At 40.8% G+C, this 21,100-nt stretch overlaps 1 protein-coding gene across 3 annotated transcripts in view; it reads left to right on the top strand.

Annotated features, from left to right (window-relative positions):
* Positions 1-21,100, top strand: part of LOC140469243 (regulator of G-protein signaling 3-like) — a 271,500-nt gene that overhangs the window by 58,520 nt on the left and 191,880 nt on the right. For all 3 annotated transcript variants that reach the window (XM_072565577.1, XM_072565579.1, XM_072565578.1), the window contains 3 exons: positions 3,670-3,738; positions 7,931-7,991; positions 14,812-14,902. In XM_072565577.1, coding sequence (XP_072421678.1) covers positions 3,670-3,738; positions 7,931-7,991; positions 14,812-14,902 — 221 coding nt within the window. The remainder of the gene's footprint in view (positions 1-3,669; positions 3,739-7,930; positions 7,992-14,811; positions 14,903-21,100) is intronic.

The following is a 21,100-nucleotide window of genomic DNA, read 5'->3' on the forward strand; positions in this document are numbered from 1 at the left end:
CTATTTTGCTTATTTTTTCCATTACTGTTCATAACTCGATCCTGTTGGAAGCATCAGTCTGATGCATTGATCATAGAATTGTTTAGTTCTGTCTATCACTTTCTGCTTATGCTATTTAGCTTGCAATTAGTCCTGTGTTATGGATTCATCAGGTTATCCCCTAATTTTTGCTTTGCTCGCTGTTGTTTCTGGTGTGTCCCCTTGCATTCTCCACTAACTGGAGTTGATCCCCTGGTTTGCAGATAATGATAGAGTGGGGACATGTCAGTCCATTATTGTGATCCCTGCTGATCTGATTACAAGATAGGTCAGATCCCAGACTGAAACTCGGCTTGATTGATTATTTGGGTTTGGTGTTCATGAAGTGGTCTCTCTGAAATGCAGGCATTCAATGGTGCAGCTTTTGCTTTAGCAATAAAAGAGGTTTATTAACAAAAGAAAAGATAAAATAGAATAAAGCAGACCATCTGACTCTAGCACAAATTCAATTTTAAACACAGAACCATGACGATTTTTATTTGGTATCCAAGAAAACACCTTATTTAGTACACAAAACCATTACTCATACACTGTTCACACCAGAGACCTTGGTAAATGGGGCTTACAATACAGGCATCAGTGTTGAGACAGCAAGGAATCTACCATTGGAATGGGCTCCACCTGAAGCAATCTGGGACCAGGATCCTAGAGGAAAGGGTGGTCATAAGGGTTTTAAACTAGTTAGGAGGGGTCAGGAGAGGTTATTCAAGTTTCCAGACCATGTAACAGACTAGAAAGGGTTAGGAATCTAATTTCAGGCAGATGAGACAAGTGTGAAAGTGGGGGGCAGATAAAGAATATTGTACTGAATGGCACATGGTTTGCAAAACAAGGTAAATGAACTTGTAGCTGTGGCTGTAAGGGGATCAGTGCTGGGAACTAAATATCTAAAGAAATGTGTCTAATCAAAAATATGGCAGGTATTTGTCGAGGGGGAGGAAGAGTTAGCTGTTAGTAGGAAAATAAATTAAATTAAATTGATAGCAAGAAGCAATATTGGGTTGGAATGGATAGAAGTTATATGGAGAGAGTTGAGGAATTGAAAAGTTAAGATGACCCTGATGGTAGTTATGTACAGGCCCCCTCGCAGTAACCAGGATGTGGGGCAGAAAATAAATCCGGGCCTATCTCATTGCTGGAGGACTCTGACTCTAAAGGCATACAAGAAAGTCAAAATTACAATAGTCATGGGGGAATTCAATATACAGGTGGTCTGGGAAAATCATCAAGTTGGTTGCAGATCCCAAGTAGAATATCTCAAAGATGTTCGTTTTTGGAGCAACTTGTGATTGAGCTCTCTAGGGAATAGGCAATTCTGAGTTTGGTGATGTGGAATAAGGCAGACTTGATTAGGGAAGGTAAATGAATCCAAGGGGCAGTGACCACAATATGAAAGAATTCACCCCTCTGCTTGAGAGGGAAAAGCTGGAATCAATGTAACTATGAAAGCACGAGGGAGAAGTGAGCCAGTGTTGCTTGGAAGGGGAGTTGGCAGGGAAGGTGATAGAGCAGCAATGCAGGAGTTAGTGAGTGTAATTTGGGAGAGACAGCAGAAATTTATCCCAAAGAAGAAGCAGCATACTAAGGGAGAGCAAAGCAACCGTGACTAACGGGAAATCAGGGACTGCATAAAAGAAAATGGACAAAATGTGGTGAAGATTAGTGGGAAGCTAGAGGTTTGTGTAACCTTCAAAACCAGTCGAGGACAACATTTTTTTAAAAAAAGGGGGCAGGTGATGAAATAGGAGGGTAAGCTAGGTAGTAATATAATAGAAGATTGCAAGAGATATTTTAAGTTATGAAAGAGAGGCATTGAAATTAGAAATTAGAATCCCTAAGTGTGGAAACAGGTCCATCAGCCCAACAAGTCCACGCTGACCTTCCGAAGAGTAACCCACCCAGACCCAATCCCCTACTGAAGAGATTACTTAAAGCTGGGTATGGTTAAGCTTCTTCATGGAGCTATTATAACCTAAGCTATCTGTAGTTCCAGTCTGTGAGTTAAAGTCACAAATGGCGTAAGACCTTGAGATATAGGAGCAGCATTAGGTCAGTTAGCCCATCAAAAGTACTGTACCATTCAGTCATGGCTGATATGATATTCCTAGGAAAGTGCAGAACCTCTCGCTTTCCCGTTTTGTATTCCATCTGCCACTTTTACTTACTGTTTTAGCCTGTCCAAGTCCTCCTGCGGCCTCCCCACTTCCTCAACACTGCCTGTCATCTGCCTGTCTTTATCTCATCTGCAAACTTAGCAACAATGTCCTCCGTTCTTTCCTACAAATTGTTAATGGAAATGTGAATACTTGTGATTCCAAGTTGACCCCTGTGGAACATCACTAGTCACTGACTGCCATCCTGAAAAAGACACATTTTACTCCCACTCTATATGCCTTCTACTGATCAGCTGGTCCTCTATTCATGCCAATACTTTGTCCCTAAGTTCCCTTATTTTACTAAGCACCCTTTGCAGCATCTTGCCAAAAGCCTTCTGGGAAATCCAATAAATCACAATGACTGGCTTTTATTTGTCAGCTTACTCATTACCTCCTCGATGAATTCTGACAGATTTGTCAGATAAGACTCCTCCTGAATGAAACTGTGCTGACTCAGCTCTAGTTTACCACCTGCTTTCAAGTACTTTGCGATTTCATCCTTAATAATGGATAATAAGATCTTGCCAATGACTCATGTTAAGCTAACTGGCTTATAGTTTCCCATCTTTCCTATACTTGCTGCCTCCCTCACTACTTTAGCAATTTTGTGATCTTTTAAACTCCACTGATTCTTGAAAGACTGCTAATGCTTAAGCTTTTTGTGAAGATCTGTAGCTTGGGTTATTGTCGAAATTGTTGGTCGGTTTGCTGAGCCTGTGGGTTTTTTTTTGCAAACCTTCTGTGTGATATCTTAAGTGCTGTGTATCCTCCTGATGAAGATACGAATTCCCTTTGTTGGGATCTGCTACCAATCTGATTTTTCCTGTCTACCTGCATATTGAAGTCACCCTATGATTCTGCTTATTGTGTCCTTCTCTGCTATGCGTGAAGTTAGATTCTTGACCCCTTTTAATAATCTCTGTCCTATTGTGAACACCCCGTCCAACGAGTAAGTGTTTGTCAGAATTCTGGAAGATGGGCAATCTGGCTTTATCTGCTACTTGATGCTTGTGATTTTGGGGACCCTGCTGATGCACCAAGCCAGTGAACTGTTCAGCTTGGGTTGACTGCATAAGAAATCCTTTATAAGAAGTCAGCATGGATTTAGTTGTTTTCTTTTGCAGGTTTCTTGTGCACTATGATACTTGTGCCTGCTTTCTGCTGGTGCTTAAGTTTTCCTCTCCTTACTTTCCCCTCCAGAATTCTGACAAAAGCCTGTTAAAGATCTTCTTTCCTAAAGAATAAATATGCTATTTTCTGTTTCTCTTTAATATTGAGAAGACCATAACTCCAACTAGGGATAATACTTTCAGCAATTGCTTGAAATATCAGCAGTCCCTGGAGTGGTACTTGAAATCTTGACTTTTTGATTTTGGATGAGTGTTTTTGCTGAACCAAGTTAATTATTTAGAAAATAGTGCCAAAGCTTCAAGCGAAAGAGTTGTGAAATTTTAAAATTGTTCTTATTTTGCAGTTCTTTGCAGGAAGCAGATGAACAAAAGAGACTTCTTGTCACAGTTTGGAATAGGGACAGGAATTCAAGGTAATACTGATCCTTGCAATAAACTTGTTACCTGACTGTTATGGTATAATCTCTTTTGAAAAAAAGCATGAGCATCTCTCAGTTACAAATTTTACATATGCTATCAAGATCACTATAATCTCTAACTTGCTACAATAGTATTCCAAAAGCGCACCTTCCTCATTATTTGCCAGAAATTTCTAGAGTATTCCATCATAAAAGAAATCTTCCTGGTGATCTGCTCAACATACATTCCTTGATCAATGATAATTAAAAAGAAATTGCTGATCGTTTTTCTTATTTACTATTTGTGGAACCTTAAAATTAATATTTTATACGGTTTAAGGTTAGAACCATATAATGTTTTACATGTAGTTAAGAAAACGAACATGTCTTTAAAATCGAGAAATCAGTCTCACAAAAACAGATTAGTGGAACTCGGCAGATCTGGCAGCATCTTTGGGAGAAAGCAGAGTTAATGTTTCAAGCCCCATTACTCTTCAGCAAACTGAAGTTTCTGATGAGCTTTTAATTATAATAGGTACTGATTGACAGCCATTTTGAGGAGAATGAAATCCATAAGAATACAATTTGAAATAAAATCTGCTCATAATAGGAACGTTAAGGGAGGCACCCAAGGCAAACCAATTGAACTAATATTGTAGTGAACCAGGCCACCAAGAGCCATAATCGGCAATGTCATGAAAATGAAACAATGGAGCCTTCACTCACTACCAATATCTGTTCAGCTTGGTTCAGCTGTCAGAGCAGCATTTGATGATTTGACTCCAGAAGCCACCATAGCTGCTGAGTCTGGCTTCAGGTTTCACCTTTTGATTTCAGGAAGAAGGTCTTGAGCAAGTTGAGTCACAAATTGAGAGAAAGTGATTTCTCTAACAGCTTCATGCGTTTATCTTCTTAATTAGTATATTTTTATTTGTACTTAAGCATATGATTTTACCACTTTTTGTTTGAGCTTTCAGCAATAGTGTCATATACTAACTTGTTTAAAACCTAAAGATGTGCTCTTAATTATTCTTAAATGCGGAATTCGCATGTATACACCAATTCTAAGTTCATTGGCGAAGAGATTGAAAGCAAAATGTTATGATGAAAGCTGTTTTTAATGCAGAGCAGTGCAACACTTGACAAGGGATCTCTTGCCATTGTCACGAGCAATTATGATACTCTTTTTGCTAAGTCAAGGATTCTTTCCCCAGAAACCGTGAGCGGATGAATGTCAAGTACTCCACTATACTTTGTCCTCTCTGCCGTATTGTAGAATGTCTTCTCTTATCATGAGATTACGGCAGGGATTGAGAGATATGAAAGTGACTGACTGGTGCAGCTGTTATTGTTGGTACAGTTGGAGAAAGGTGGTGAGGTGTGCTGACTAAATAGATACCACAGTGTTTAGGAAGATTTAGTAGGCTGGTGTGGGAGAGCATGAGTGAGGTAAAATGTTGCATACAACATAGGAGTGGTGGACCATGAGCTAGTGTGAGAAGTGTGTGCAGTGGGTAGATATAGTGAGTTTGGGTAGTAGAGAGAAGGTAGTGGCACTCACCCTTGCTGAGTGCAGAGGGTCACTAACTTCCTGCATTTCTGAGCGTTACTCCAGTCCACGGACAGGTCCTCGACTTGGGTGGCAACTTCAGACCGGTTTGGCAAGGTGTCATGCAGTGGACTCTTCTGGTGGTTCTGAGGGAAAGATACAGCCATTCTTCCACCGTGTCCAGATTCCTGTTGGCATAACTCTATTGACTGCCCTTGAATGGCTTTTCTTGGCTTGAAGTATTTGAATTGGTGAACAGCTAGCCTTTAACTAAGGCGTTGTGTGAACTCTAGGTAGCTTTGAGGTGAGTATTGTTCAATTGTGAGAAAAACTCAAGGAGCTTGCAGAAAGCAACCCTCCATGAAGCTCCCTTAAGTTGACAATTAGCCACATGGAAAAATTCTACTCTTAGATTCTGTGCCTGTTGAGAAACATGTTTTATCCTGTTTTCGTTTATTGAATAAGCATTTTGAGCCAGAGGCGCAGAGTTGTCTCTGCCAAGCCAATGAAGCAAACAGTTTGTAAGGGCCAGAGATTTTTTAAAGTTAGAACAAGAGAAGCAGCATGAATGGGTGGAATCAGATTCCCTCAGAACCAGGATTTTAGTTTAGCTTTGAGTTGTTGGGGTTTTGAGGTTGGCTGTGGAAGCTGTTATATATATCTCTCTCGGCCACAGCAAAAAGTGGCATCTTAGTGTTCTTTTCTGGACTGGAGAAACATTGCATGTGAGACAATCTACTTTACTGAATTTACCTTTGTCAACAGTGTGTTTATGGTATGTTAATATGTTGGAACAGTTGCTGTTTAGTTGTTAACAGAATAATAAATTATTTAAATTTTCCAATAGAGTTAGTCATGCCAATTCTTCTTTGCTTTGTTTGTATTTTAACTGGATGTAAGAATAAAGTGTGGTTTGCTTAAAACCAAGTAGCATGACCAATCGAATTACATCTGGAACACAGCACCTTAAAATTGCCTTTAAAGAAGATAAAAGTTAGGGTCCAGGCTATCTCCTTGATATATTTGAAGGGGTTTGATCTAGGCCATAACACTGTCAAATTGCTCTTGATTTTGTGCTTTGGCTGGCACGTCCTTGAAGATATTTTTAATTGTTTTTGCTTAGCGTGAGATGCAGTGAAATTCTGAATACAATAAGTGGACCCTATGGGATATTAACAGATTGTAGCTACTGAATATTTAAATGATTTAAAGTTTTTATTTAGTTACTTGTAGGAAGACTATAAGGAAGTATGATTGCCAGGTGTAATCTAGTTGTTTATTGTAAGGCATAGAGAGTAAACAATCAAGTATTCTCCTATGATCCATTGTATTCTTTTGAAGGTTTGGTTGGCTCCACTTAGAATAATAAGATGGTTACAGCATGGGTGAAAGTCTTTTAACTCCTCTTTGCAAGATCATGCTACTCATTATACTCTCTGCAAGATCAACAGCGTTAGTACCACTCCTTGCCCTGACTTAGTCCTGAGGCTTTGTTCTATTTTCAGGTGCTTACTGTACTGAGTTCCCTTTTGATATTTATAATTGAATCTATTTTTTGCTTAGCCACACTCTAGACTCCAAATCCTAATCATTGGCTACATAAAAATATTTCTATATTAATATTAATTTTTATATTAATTAAAAATATATATTGCCATTCATTTTAACTGGATGATTTGATATTCTGATAATTCAGGTCATGGTAATTGTTAACCTTCTTTTACTGTAACGCTCGTGATTTGAAACATCTCTAAGAACTCTTACCTCAGTCTTCTTTTCTTAAAGAAGAACAAGCTCACCTTCTCCAAACTATATACATAGCTAAAGCCTGTCTTCCCTGTAGCCATTCTCATAAATCTGTTCAATACCCTTCCCTGTGCCATTCCATCCTGAATTTACACCTGTGGTCACGGAAACATCAGTCTATCTACTTAATCATGAAATCTCTTGTCACTACTGCTTTCCCAAACTTAATCTTGCCTCTTGTAGCTTATCTACTCTGAAAAAAAATTGCTAAATATTTAGTGGCATTAAGATGCTGTGAATTAGAATACAGTTTCTTGCTGAAGAGAATTGTGGGAAGATTGTGCAGCTGCAGCTACACAGAGAAGTGGTTGTGATTACACTGACAGCCATTGTTATCTGCAACTATTGCTGTTCCACTTTTATGGGACTTTCTCATTATATGGAGGAATGCCTTTTTATTAATTAAGCTGGCTTCATTTTGGACATATTTATGTCTTCAGCCTTAACTTTGAGGAGTTTGAGATTTCTGTCACAGTACAAAGACATTATTTAAGTAAACAAATGTTCTGCTGTGCATGTAAATCAATTCTGCAACATGTAGTTGATTCTAGCCCCACTTATTATATTTCCTAAGGCCAGAACCCTTGTTACCATTATGTTAGTTAGGTTGGTAATGGAAATTGACACAACCAACCTACTTATTGTTGGCAAACTAGAAACCTATTCTGCTATAATTTACTAAACTTAATGAAAATACAGAAAATATAATCACTTGCTAAATTAAAATATGCAGAGAACAGCTGTGCATTTACAAACAAAGCTCAATAGAGTGAAGGCTGCTTTATTTACTCAAAATATTTCACAATGTTTCATTGATGTTTAAATTACAGAATTTTCTTAAATAATTTACAGGTGCACCGAGCTACTTGGATGTATGAGCTTTGGAGTGAAGTCACTGCTTGCATTGGATAAGGCAAGTAATTAGTGCAAAATTAGAAAGGTGTCTTTTTGTATAATTTGATATCTTGTAATCACTAACAAATTAAAGAGTCAAAGCAATAAAGCTGCACTTGACAACTGTACAAACTAAAAATGCTGGAAGACTGAAGTTTGGCTAATGTGGTGCCACTGTTTGAGAAAGATGGTAAGGACAAGCCAGGGAACTTTAGACCAGTGAGCCTGATGTTGGTAATGGGCACATTGTTGGAGGGAATCCTGAGGGACAGGATGTACATTTATTTGGAAAGGCAAGGACTGATTAGGGATAGTCAACATGGCTTTATGTGTGGGAAATCATGTCTCATAAACTTGGTTGAGTTGTTCGAAAAAGTAACAAAGAGGATTGAGAGCAAAGCAATAAATGTGATCTATATGGACTTCAGTAAGGTGTTCGACAAGGTTCCCCATGGGAGACTGGTTAGCAAGGTTAGATCGCTCGGAATACACGGAGATCTCACCGTTTGGATACAGAACTGGCTTAAAGGTAGAAGACAGGGTGGTGGTGGTGAAGGATTGTTTTTCAGACTGGAGGCCTGTGACCAATGGAGTGCTACAAGGATCAGTGCTGGGTCCTCTACTTTTTGTCATTAATATATAAATGATTTGGATGTGAGCATAAGAGGTATAGTTAGTACGTTTGCTGATGACACCAAAATTGGAGGTGTAGTGGACAGTGAAGAAGGTTACTTCCGATTACAACAGGCTCTTGATCAGATGGGTCAGTGGGCTGAGAATTGGCAGATGGAGTTTAATTGAGGTAAATGTGAGATGCTGCATTTTGGGAAAACCAATCTTAGCAAAACTAGGGAATGTTACTGAACAAAGAGACCTTGGAGTGCAGGTTCATAGCTCCTTGAAAGTGGAGTCGCAGGTAGATAGGATAGTGAAGAAAGCTTGGTATGCTTTCCTTGATTGGTCAGAGTATGGAGTACAGGAGTTGGGAGGACCTGTTGCGGCTGTACAGGACATTAGTTATGCCACTGCTGGAATATTGTGTGCAATTCTGGTCTCCTTCCTATTGGAAAGATGTTGTGAAACTTGAAAGGGTTCAGAAAAGATTTACAAGGATGTTGCCAGGGTTGGAGGATTTGAGCTATGGGGCAACGTTGAATTTTTTTTTTTAGATTATATTCCCTACCGTGTGGAAACAGGCCCTTTGGCCCAACCAGTCCACACTGACCCTCCGAAGAGCAACCTACCCAGACCCATCTCCCTCTGACTAATGCACCTAACACTATGGGCAATTTAGCATGGCCAATTCACCTGATTGACACAACCAACTTTGCACATCTTTGCATTGTGGGAAGAAACCAGAGCACCCGGAGGAAACCCACGTGAACACGGGGAGAACGTGCAAACTCCGCACAGACAGTTAGGCTAGTGCTGTTTTCCCTTGAGTGTCGGAGACTGAGGGATGATGTTATAGAAGTTTATAGAATCATGAGGTGCATGGATAGGATAAATAGACAAAGTCTTTTCCCTGGGGTGGGGAGTTCAGAACTAGAGGACATAGGTTTAGGGTGAGAGAGGAAAGATATCAAAGAGTCCTACGGGGCAACTTTTTCATGCAGAAGGTGGTACTTGTATGGAATGAGCTGCCAGAGGAAGTGGTAGAGGCAAGTACAATTGCAACATTTAAAAGGCATCTGGATGGGTTTGTGAATAGGAAGGGTTTGGAGTGATATGGGCCAGGTGCTGGCAAGTAGGATTAGATTGAGTTGGGATATCTGGTCGGCATGGACGAGTTGGACTGAAGGGTCTGTTTCCATGCTGAACATCTCTATGACACTATTTAAAGGTAATGGCAGAATTAAGGCAAGATTTTCCTTTGTCTTTTTGTTAAAAGTGTGAAAAATATTTTGGATATCCTCCCATTTTAATGATTGGCATATTTTGTGTGAAAAGATTCCACGAAATAGGAGCAGAAAAAGACCATTTCTGCCATTGAATCTCTTTTGCCATTCAATAAAATCTTGATTGATCTCTGTAGATTTAACTTTACTGTCCTGTCTGCACCTGTGACCCCTAGCTCTCTCATGGGTTAAACATCTGCCTATGTCAGACTTCAATAAATTCAATGACTCAACCCCGACTGCTATATGTGAGGGAGAATTCCAAAGGATAATAAACCTGAGAAACAAAATGTCACCTTAACTCTCAAGGAGACCTTTTATTTTAATACTATGCCCCTCATTCTAGAAATGATTCAGCAAAGATTTACAAAGATGTTGTTAGGGTTTGAGCTACACGGAGAGGCTGAATAGGCTGTGGCTGTTTTTCCTGGAGTGTTGGAGGCTGAAGGATGACCTTATAGAGATTTATAATATCATGAGGGGCATGGATAGGATAAACAGGCAAAGTCTTTTCCCTGGATAGGGGAGTCCAGAACTAGAGGGTTTAGGGTGAGAAGGGAAAAATTAAAAGGGACCTAAGGGGCCACCTTTTTGGGCAAAGGGTGGTGCGTGTTTGGAATGAGCTGCCAGAGGAAGTGGTGGAGGCTAGTACAATCACAACATTTAAAAGGCATCTGGATGGGTATATGAATAGGAATGGTTTAGAGGGATGTGGGCCAAGTGCTGGCAAATGGGACTAGATTAATTTAGGATGTTTAGTTGGCATGGACGACTTGGAGTGAAGGGTCTGTTTCCGTGCTGTACATCTCCATGGCTCTCTAACCCCTCACCTATCCCACAGACCCTAAGAATCTTGCGTGTTTCAATAAAACCACCTGTCATTCTTATAAACGTCAATGAGTATAGATCCCTCATTCTCAATCTTTTCTGATAAGGTAGCCCCTTTATCCCAGTAATAAGTCTAATAAGCCTTTTCTGCAAATGTATATATTCTGAAGGAAGAAGACCACAATTCTATGCAATAATCCAGGTGTGGTTTTAGCAGTACCCTGCTTAATCTCCCTTGCAATAAAGGCCCATTTATTTTATCTGTCTGATTTGATTGCTATATCTACACACTTACCTTTTGTAATTGGCCTACCAGAACACCCAGCATCTAGCAATCTCTGTCAATTTAAATAATAATTTACTTTTCTAATCTTCCTCTTGAATTAGATAACCTATCTATATCTCATTGTAAAATATTTTTATGCTCCATTACAGCTTGCTTTCTTACCTTGTATCATCAGCAAATATGGCTACAATACACTGCATTTCTTCGTCCAAGTCATTAATAGAGATTGTTGAGTCCCAAACAGTGCTCCCTGTGTTCTTATCTAATTTATTTCCTCATGTTTGGCTTATACTCTATTCTCGCTAATAAATCAGCTCTAAGGGGCTCTTGAATTACTATCTCTGAGCTACAAGACCTGGATTCAAGTCATATCTGCTCCAGAAGTGTGTAGTAACATGAAGAGCAATATAAAATAAATTACCTCTGACGTAATGAGATCTTATGTTGAATAAGATTTACATAACACCTTAATAACCTAATCAACAAATGAATTAGATGTCAGAAGCACCTGACCAATACCAAAGTGTAGTAATGAATTAATCACTATCATATTTTCCATTGTCATTACGCCAAGATTCCATTTTGCTATTTCAATCAGGATTGTATGTCATTTAACATTCATAGACAATGAGAAATGTGGTAGAGTCACATGTAGTGCACCATGAATCCAAGATCACGGTTGAGGCCATCTACATGGGTATGGAACCTGAATATCGGTTTCTGCTCTACAATGCTGCGCTGTTGTACATCTTGAAGGCCGCATTGGAGGACGTTTAGCCAAAGATTGGAGGCTGAAGAGCCTTGACCACCGATGCGTTCCTAACTAGGAGGGAACATTCCTGTCTTGCGATTGTTGCACGGTTTCCATTCATCCATTATCTTAGTGTCGGCAGGATCTTGCCAGTTGAAGTGTTTGGCTGTGCTCTCCATGGTTCCCCTCTACATTGGGGAGACAGTATGTCAACTTGCAGAACGTTTCAGAGAACATCTCTGGGACACATGTAGTAAACAACCTCCCTCCCTGTAGTCGAATTCTTCAGCTCCCCCAAGTACAAGCAAGTCCTAGGCCGCCTCCACTGCTAAATTCTAGCCATCCGATTCCCTGGAGGAAGAATGCCTTAGCTTCCACCCTGGGACCCTCCAACCAAACATGATCAATGTTGATTTCACTAGTTTCCTCCTCTCCCCTTCCCCCGCCTTTTCCTGGATCCAACCCTCCAACTCGGCACCACCCTCTTGTCCTACTTGTCCATCTTCCTTCCTACCTATCTGCTCCACCCTCCTCTCTGTTCTATCACCATTACCCATCACTTTCATCTACCTATTGCATTCCCAGCTACCTCCCCAAACTCCATCCTCCTTCTATTTATCTCTCAGCCCACTTGCACCCCTCTACATTTCTGATGAAGAGCTTGTGCTCGAAATGTTGACTCTTGCACATCAGATGCTATCTGACTGGCTGTGCTTTCCAGCACCACACTTTTCGACTGTGATCTCCAGTAACTGCAGTACTTACTTTCCCCCATTTAAGTTGTGAGTCAAAGAAAAATAATTTGCCACTCACCGGACCAAAATTTGAAAAAAAGCAGTTAAGTCAACCTACTAAAGTGATGGTGTTGAGGAGTAGATGGTAATTATTTTGCTGAATGTTTGAAATCTTGTAAACTCTGTATCTAGAAAACATTTGTTTTATTTTAATTCTTTTAGATAATAAGCTTCTGTTTTATTGTTAAAACCAAAACTGCAATCTGGCACACTGTTTCAGTGAAAGACCACCATATTAAATTAGAACAAAATATGATCTGTAGCCAATTTTAATTCTAGGATCTGCCATGTCTAGTAGTAACCTAGTTATATTCCATTAAATTGCTGTATTTTACCTTCAGTGGTAAAGTTTGCTTTGGATGCAAATTCTAGGTAGATAAGCAAGAGGCTGGATACAAATGCTGTCAAAGTAGTAATTGTAGTGAGGTGCTGCAGAACGTTTCAGAGAACATCTCTGGGACACATGTACTAAACAACCTCCCTCCCTGTAGTCGAATTCTTCAGCTCCCCCAAGTACAAGCAGCTTCACGACATTGATCATGAAAGTTCGCATTTATCCTACTGAGTAGACTATTGATTGAATTTCTTGTTAAAGTTGTAGAGAGCTATAGAGAAAAGACTTTTAGCCTATTGATTGTCTGCAGGCCAAAGAAAAACCTGTTCTAATCCCATTTTCCAACATTTGGCCGTTAGCCTTGTTTGCTTTGGTACCACAAAAGGACATCTAAATACTACTAAAATGTAATGAGGATTTCTGCATGTGACAGTCTTACAAGCAGATAGTTCTAGATTCCCACTACCCTGTTGGTGAAAAAGATTTTCTTCACACCTCTTTTTATTCCCTCTTGAGTTAATGCAACTTGTAAGGACCATTTTTAAGAAGATCATTTGTAGGATGTGGTGTTGCTGGCTTGGCTAGTATTTATTGCTAATCACTCTAGAACTGAGTGGCTTACTCGACCAACTCAGAGGACATCTAAGAGTTAACTACATTACAGTGGAATCATGTAGATCAGACCAGGTAAGGATTGCAGATTTCCTTCCCTTGAGGATTTTGGTGAACAAGCTGATTGTTACAACAGTCGACAGATTGCTATTCGATTAACTTTTCATTTCCAGACTTGTACTAAATTCAAGTTTCACCATCTGCCATGGTGTGATACAAAGCCATGTCTCCAGAACACGAGAGCCTTAGGCCCTGGATTAATAATCCAGTGATAGTACCATAATGTCTATGCTTCCCCAAGAAGGGTGTGAATGATGACTGTTCAGTCAGACTGCTAACTTCAATCTTGTAAATGGCAGGCTTCTGAAATACCAGGAAATCAGTCACTCATCATGGAGTAGCTAACTTTTGTTTGTTTTTTTTTTGAATCGACCTGTTTGAAAATGCTATGACACACCTGGAGCAGATAAGGCTTAAACCTGGACCTTCTGGCTCAGAGGTAGGGGCATTGCCAAAGCATCACAGGACCCTGGTAGCCATCATCCATCTTGGTCTGAAAGCCACAGTCTTGGTTTGAATAATGCAGTTAATCAAGAGTTATGGCTGGGTATTTTCATTGTTTAAAATACTCACCAACAGTACTTAACTGGAACAAACATTTACAAATAATTTTCCGATCTTTAGCCTAGAATAGGCTGCTTCGATGTTGGAGGGCTTGTGGCTGAATGTTAAAATTGCAAGTGAACTGGCTCACTCCTGACCTTAGGATGGACAGAGGTCATTTATTAAGCTGATGTTGATAATTTTGCTAAACCAATTTATAACAGTTGTCTATGAAAACAGGCTTCTTTTTGACAATTATACCCATCTTGCTATATAACGTGCATGACTTTAACTGTTGTGAAAGTGTAAGCATTTAAGAATTGAATTAATCATGCCCATAAATGCATAATTAGTTGGCAAAGGGTTTCAAGTTGTATATTAACTTGAGATCCAGAAGTAAACTACCTTCAAATTCCGAACATTTCTGTGAGAAGTGCATTTTCTATTGTGGATAACATGTCAAACTTAGTTATGTTGTCTTTGCAGTGTTTCCTCCCACTTCGAGTAAATACTGGGTGCATTTTGAATGAATTGTTATAGGATCTCATGTTAGATGCCAATCAATTTCAAAATACGTCAAAACTGTACAATAATGCATAAAAAATATGTACAAGTTGAAGTTTCCAGAGTAAAGATATTTTGTAATTTTGCTTTTTGATAGCAAGTTTTTTTTGAATGTTTAGAAAGTTTTTTTCATTTTTGGGTGGCTCACTATCTTTTTTATTAATTGCAGGAGGTCAATGGTTGGTATTATCTACTTGGAGAGGATTTAGGCAGGACAAAACATTTGAAAGTGGCCACACGTCGCCTCAAACCAGTTAGAGGTATAACTTATATGGTTTGCGATTTGTTTTCAATGCCATGTATGACATTTTTTCATTTAAGTGGATGTAGGTTTGCGCGTTGAGATGGAAGGTTCATTTTTCAGATGTTTTGTCACCATTATTGGGTAACCTCTTCAGTGAGCCTCCAGACGAAGCACTGCTTATGTTTCCTGCTTTCTGTTTATATGTTGGGTTTCCTTGGGTTGGTGATGTCATTTCCTGTGGTGATGTCAACAAACTGCCATTCCTAGATGTCACAGAGTGAACAGCCAATGGGGAACTTCAAACCAACGTCTACAGGAAAACAACACATGTGGACCAACATTGTGCCCACGACTGCAATAGCAAATACAAACTTGTACAATTTGCTTACTGTGATCATCGATTAGTTGTACATCACTAGAATAGAATCGTTTTCTATTAATAAAAGTTGTTGGATGGTTGCGATATATTTCTCTTTGTACAAGTGCAAATCCATACATAATGTTTTTGCAATTTTGAGTTCTCCAGCTTCCTGTTAGTGAATTTGTCTCCTCTATTACCTAGGCAGGAATGGCTGCTTGGGAGATGCCACAACTGTCACTTATTGATTCCAGAAAAGAATAGACTGCATAGAAGTTGAGAGCTGCAGTAATTTCGTATAACTGGCACAGTGGATCTTCATGGATGCAGGTCATCCTGCAGTACGGTCATAATTCTGTTATGGTTTCTTTGAAGAAGTTAGTCTCGACAGGCACTGTCTCTCCAACATTTATAGGTATTTCATCCTGAGCCTGAGAACTCTGATATTCCGGGGCCTACATCTGTCTTACTGCCAGGTCTGTTTTTGTGTTCCTACTGTTGCTGTTCCTGGGCTGTCTGCACTGGTTCCTGTGTAATGCTGATCTCCTCCAGTAATTGAGGGTGAAGCAGTACTGGTGAATGACTGACTCCCATTATGCAGCACCATTTCCCTTTTTGCAAGGTGGCCTTGAAGTGCCCTTGTCTTCGGGATATGTAATGCTACTTTAATAAGTAGTTTTCCTGCCTTAAGGCTTTGCACCACCCTTTTAGCTTTTAGAATCAATACTTTTGGCCTAGTCACCTCCTACCTCACTCTCCACCCTACTTCTCAGATTATCAAGTTAGAACACACAGCTCTCTCCAGAGACAATGCAATTCCATGCTAGTTAAAAGAGCTCTCTGTAAGACCGGTAAGTCACATTTTAGTTGGCAGCATTCGAAAAGCAGACTATTGAAGTCATAAGAGAACTCGTGTCAGTTTCATTTAATCTGAAAAGCTTCATTAAGTTAAACAAATTAGACATAAATTGCATGCCAATGGTCAAATTTTGAACATTGATTAAATTCCTGCTCTATTAGGCAAATTCCCAGCTTGCTTACATTCCCAATCAGGAGACATTTTTCCACCTTTCCAAACCTGCCAATCCCTATCTTTCTTGTTCCAGCAGATTCCACAAAGTTCAATCATTGTTTTTTTAATTAATATTTCACAGGTGACTGACATGGGGATGGTTTAACCTTAATACTTTCAGAAGTGTTGGATTTCTTTCATCCCTTTCCACAGATATCAACAGTAATCTTACAGTAATACTTTATCTTGGAGCACAGAAATGGATAAGTTAATTGTTGTTTTAAATCTGTCCAAAAAAAAGGCTGCAATAGTGAGTATAGTGGATTCTTTCTTGATTATATGTTTTTGGAGAGAAGTCTCTTGATTAAACTTAAAATATAAGCCATCGCTAATAACCTGGGGCAGTGTTTGTAGAAGAATAAAACTGTGTTATTTTCTGGGTCTGTAGATTGTGAAGGAGCAAAAATGGCCTTTTGCAGTGATATGTACTTCTGGTCAGATGTGGGAGTTTAAAGAAAGTTTAAGGGTTACTGTGGATTATATCTGCCATAAATGCTGTTGGATGCGAATCTAATCAGATCGAGTGGATCGGTTGGAGAGACAGATAGTAGTGATGAGGAATTTGCAACAGCAACAATATGTGATGCATGGCAGTTATAGGAAGGGGGGAAAGTCTCAGATACAGTCACAGATGGATTAACTCCAGGAAAGGTGAGAGAGGTCGGCACCTAGGGCAGGAGTCTTTTGTGGATATACCCATTTCAAACAGATTAGATCAGATTACTTAGTGTGGAAACAGGCCCTTCGGCCCAACAAGTCCACACCGACCCGCTGAAGCGTAACCCACCCATTCCCCTACATTTACCCCTTTACCTACCACTACGGGCAATTTAGCATGGCCAATTCACCTGAAGTGCACATCTTTGGACTGTGGGAGGAAACCGGAGCACCCGGAGGAAACCTACGCAGACATGGGAAGAATGTGCAAACTCCACACAGTCAGTCGCCCGAGTCGGGTCTCTGGCGCTGTGAGGCAGCAGTGCTAACCACTGTGCCACCGTGCCGCCCACAGGTATGCTGTTTTGGAAAATGTAGGGGGTGATGGATTCTCAGAGGAACGTAGCACGAACAGCCAAGTTTCTGGTATTGAGACTGGCTCTAATGCAACGAGGGGTATGTCGGCTTCCAAAAGATCAATTGTGTCAGGGGATTCTGTAGTCAGAGGTACAGACAGACGTTTCTGTGGCCAGCAGAGAAAAATCATAATGGTGTGTTGTTTCCCTGGTGCCAGGATCAAGGATGTCTCAGAGAGGGTGCAGAATGTTCTCACGGGTGAGAGGGGCCAGCAGGAGGTCACTGTCCACAGTGGAACCAACAACATTGGAAGGGAAAAGGTTGAGACTCTGAAAGACGATTACAGAGAGCTAGGGAGAAATTTTAAAAAGGAGGTCCTCCAGGGTAGTAATATCTGGATTACTCCCAGTGCTACGAGCTAGTGAGGGCAAAAATAGGAGGATCGAGTAGATTAATACATGGCTGAGGAGCTGGTGTATGGGAGAAGGATTCCCATTTTTGGATCATTGGAATCTCTTTTGGGGTAGAAGTGACCTGTACAAGAAGGATGGATTGCACCTAAATTGGAAGGGGACGAATATACTGGCAGGGAAATTTGCTAGAACTGCTTGGGAGGATTTAAACTAGTAAGATGGGGGGTGGGACCCAGGGAGAGAGTGAGGAAAGAGGTCGATCTGAGACGGGTACAGCTGAGAACAGAAGTGAGTCAAACAGGCAGGGACAAGGTAGGACTAATAAATTAAACTGCATTTATTTCAATGCAAGGGGCCTAACAGGGAAGGCAGATGAACTCTGCATGGTTAGGAACATGGGACTGGGATATCATAGCAATTACGGAAACATGGCTCAGGGATGGGCAGGACTGGCATCTTAATATTCCAGGATACAAATGCTACAGGAAGGATAGAAAGGGAGGCAAGAGAGGAGGGGGAGTGGCATTTTTGATAAGAGATAGCATTACAGCTGTGCTGAGGGAGGATATTCCCGGAAATACATCCAGAAAAGTTATTTGGGTGGAACTGAGAAATAAGAAAGGGATGATCACCTTATTGGGATTGTATTATAGACTGTCCCTATAGTCAGAGGGAAATTGAGAAACAAACCTGTAAGGAGATCTCATCTCTCTGTAAAAATAATAGGGTAGTTATGGTAGGGGATTTTAACTTTCCAAACATTTGACTGGGACTGCCATAGTTTTAAAGGTTTAGATGGAGAGGAATTTGTTAAGTGTGTACAAGACAATTTTCTAATTCAGCATGTGGATGTACCTACTAGAGAAAGTGCAAAACTTGACTTACTCTTGGGAAATAAGGCAGAGCAGGTGACTGAGGTGTCAGTGGGGGAGCTCTTTGGGGCCAACGACCATAATTCTATTCATTTTTAAAATTGTGATGGAAAAGGATAGACCAGATCTAAAAGTTGAAGTTCTAAATTGGAGAAAGGGCAATTTTGACGGTATTAGGCAAGGACTTTCAAAAGCTGATTGGAGGCAGATGTTTGCAGGCAAAGGGATGGCTGGAAAATGGGAAGCCTTCAGAAATAAGATAACAAGAGTCCAGAGCAAGTATATTCCTGTCAGGGTGAAAGGGAAGGCTAGTAGGTATAGGAATGCTGGATTACTAATGAAATTGAGGGTTTAGTTAAGAAAAAGAAGGAAGCATATGTCTGGATAGATCAAGTGAATCCTTAGAGTATAAAGAAAGTAGGAGTAAACTTAAGAGGGAAATCAGGAGGGCAAAACGGGGACATGAGATAGCTTTGGCAAATAGAATTAAGGAGAATCCAAAGGGTTTTTACAAATATATTGAGGACAAAAGGGTAACTAGGGAGAGAATAAGGCCCCTCAAAGATCAGCAAGGCGGTCTTTGTGTGGAGCCAGAGAAAATGGGGGAGATACTAAATGAATATTTTGCATCAGTATTTACTGTGGAAAAGGATATGGAAGATATAGACTGTAGGGAAATAGATGGTGTCATCTTGCAAAATGTTCAATTACAGAGGAGGAAGTGCTGGATGTCTTGAAACGAGTAAAGGTGGTTAAATCTCCAGGACCTGATCAGGTGTACCCGAGAACTCTGTGGGAAGCTCGGAAGTGATTGCTGGGCTTCTTACTGAGATATTTGTATCATCGATAGTCACAGGTGAGGTGCTGGAAGACTGAAGGTTGGCAAACGTGGTGCCACTGTTTAAGAAGGGTGGTAAAGACAAGCCAGGGAACTATAGGCCAGTGAGCCTGACCTTGGTGGTGGGCAAATTGTCGGAGGGAATCCTGAGGGACAGGATGTACATGTATTTGGAAAGGCAAGGACTGATTAAGGATAGTCAGCATGGCTTTGTGCGTGGGAAATCATGTCTCACAAACTTGATTGAGCTTTTTGAAGAAGTAACAAAGAAGATTGAGGGCAGAGCAGTAGATGTGATCTATATGGACTTCAGTAAGGCGTTCAACAAGGTGCCCCATGGGAGACTGATTAGCAAGGTTAGATCTCATGGAATACAGGGAGAACTAGCCATTTGGATACTGGCTCAAAGGTAGAAGGTGGTGGAGGTGGTGGTGAAGGGTTGCTTTTCAAACTGGAGGCCTGTGACCAGTGGAGTGCCACAAGGGTCAGTCCTGGGCCCTCTACGTTTTTGTCATTTATATAAATGATTTGGATGCGAGCATAAGAGGTACAGTTAGTAAGTTTGCAGATGAAAGAGGGTTACCTCAGATTACAGCAGGATCTGGATCAGATGGGCCAATGGGCTGAGAAGTGGCAGATGGAGTTTAATTCAGATAAATGCAAGGTGCTGCATTTTGGGAAAGCAAAACTTAGCAGGACTTATACACTTAATGGTAAGGTCCTAGGGAGTGTTGCTGAACAAAGAGACCTTGGAGTTCAGGTTTTAGATTAGATTAGATTAGATTAGATTACTTAGTGTGGAAACAGGCCCTTCGGCCCAACAAGTCCACACCGCCCCGCCTAAGCGTACCCACCCATACCCCTACATCTACCTCTTACCTAACACTATGGGCAATTTAGCATGGCCAATTCACCTGACCTGCATATCTTTGGACTGTGGGAGGAAACCGGAGCACCCGGAGGAAACCCACGCAGACACGGGGAGAACGTGTAAACTCCACACAGTCAGTCGCCTGAGGCGGGAATTGAACCCGGGTTTCCGGCGCTGTGAGGCAGCAGTGCTAACCACTGTGCCACCGTGCCGCCCACATAGGTTCATAGCTCCTTGAAAGTGGAGCCGCAGGTCGATAGGATAGTGAAGACAGCTTTTGGTATGCTTTCCTTTCTTGGTCAGAGTATTGAGTACAGGAGTTGTGATGTCGTGTTGTGGCTGTACAGGACATTGGTTAGGCCGTTGTTGGAATATTGCTTGCAATTCTGGTCTCCTTCCTATCGGAAAGATGTTGTGAAACTTGAAAGGGTTCAGAAATGATTTACAAGGATGTTGCCAGGGTTGGATGATCTGAGCTACAGGGAGAGGCTGAACAGGCTGGGGCTGTTTTCCCTGGAGCGTCGGAGGCTGAGGAGTGACCTTCGAGGTTTACAAAATTGAGGGGCACGGATAGGATAAATAGGTAAAGTCTTTTCCCTGGGATCGGAGAGTCCAGAACTAGTGGGCATAGGTTTAGGGTGAGAGGGAAAAGATATAAAAGAGACCTAAGGGGCAATCTTTTCACAGCGAGGGTGGTACGTGTATGGAATGAGTTGCCAGAGGATGTGGTAGAGGCTGGAACAATTACAACATTTAAGAGACATTTGGATGGGTAT

Source organism: Chiloscyllium punctatum, chromosome 49 (genome assembly GCF_047496795.1).
Source record: "Chiloscyllium punctatum isolate Juve2018m chromosome 49, sChiPun1.3, whole genome shotgun sequence".
Taxonomy (NCBI): domain Eukaryota; kingdom Metazoa; phylum Chordata; class Chondrichthyes; order Orectolobiformes; family Hemiscylliidae; genus Chiloscyllium; species Chiloscyllium punctatum.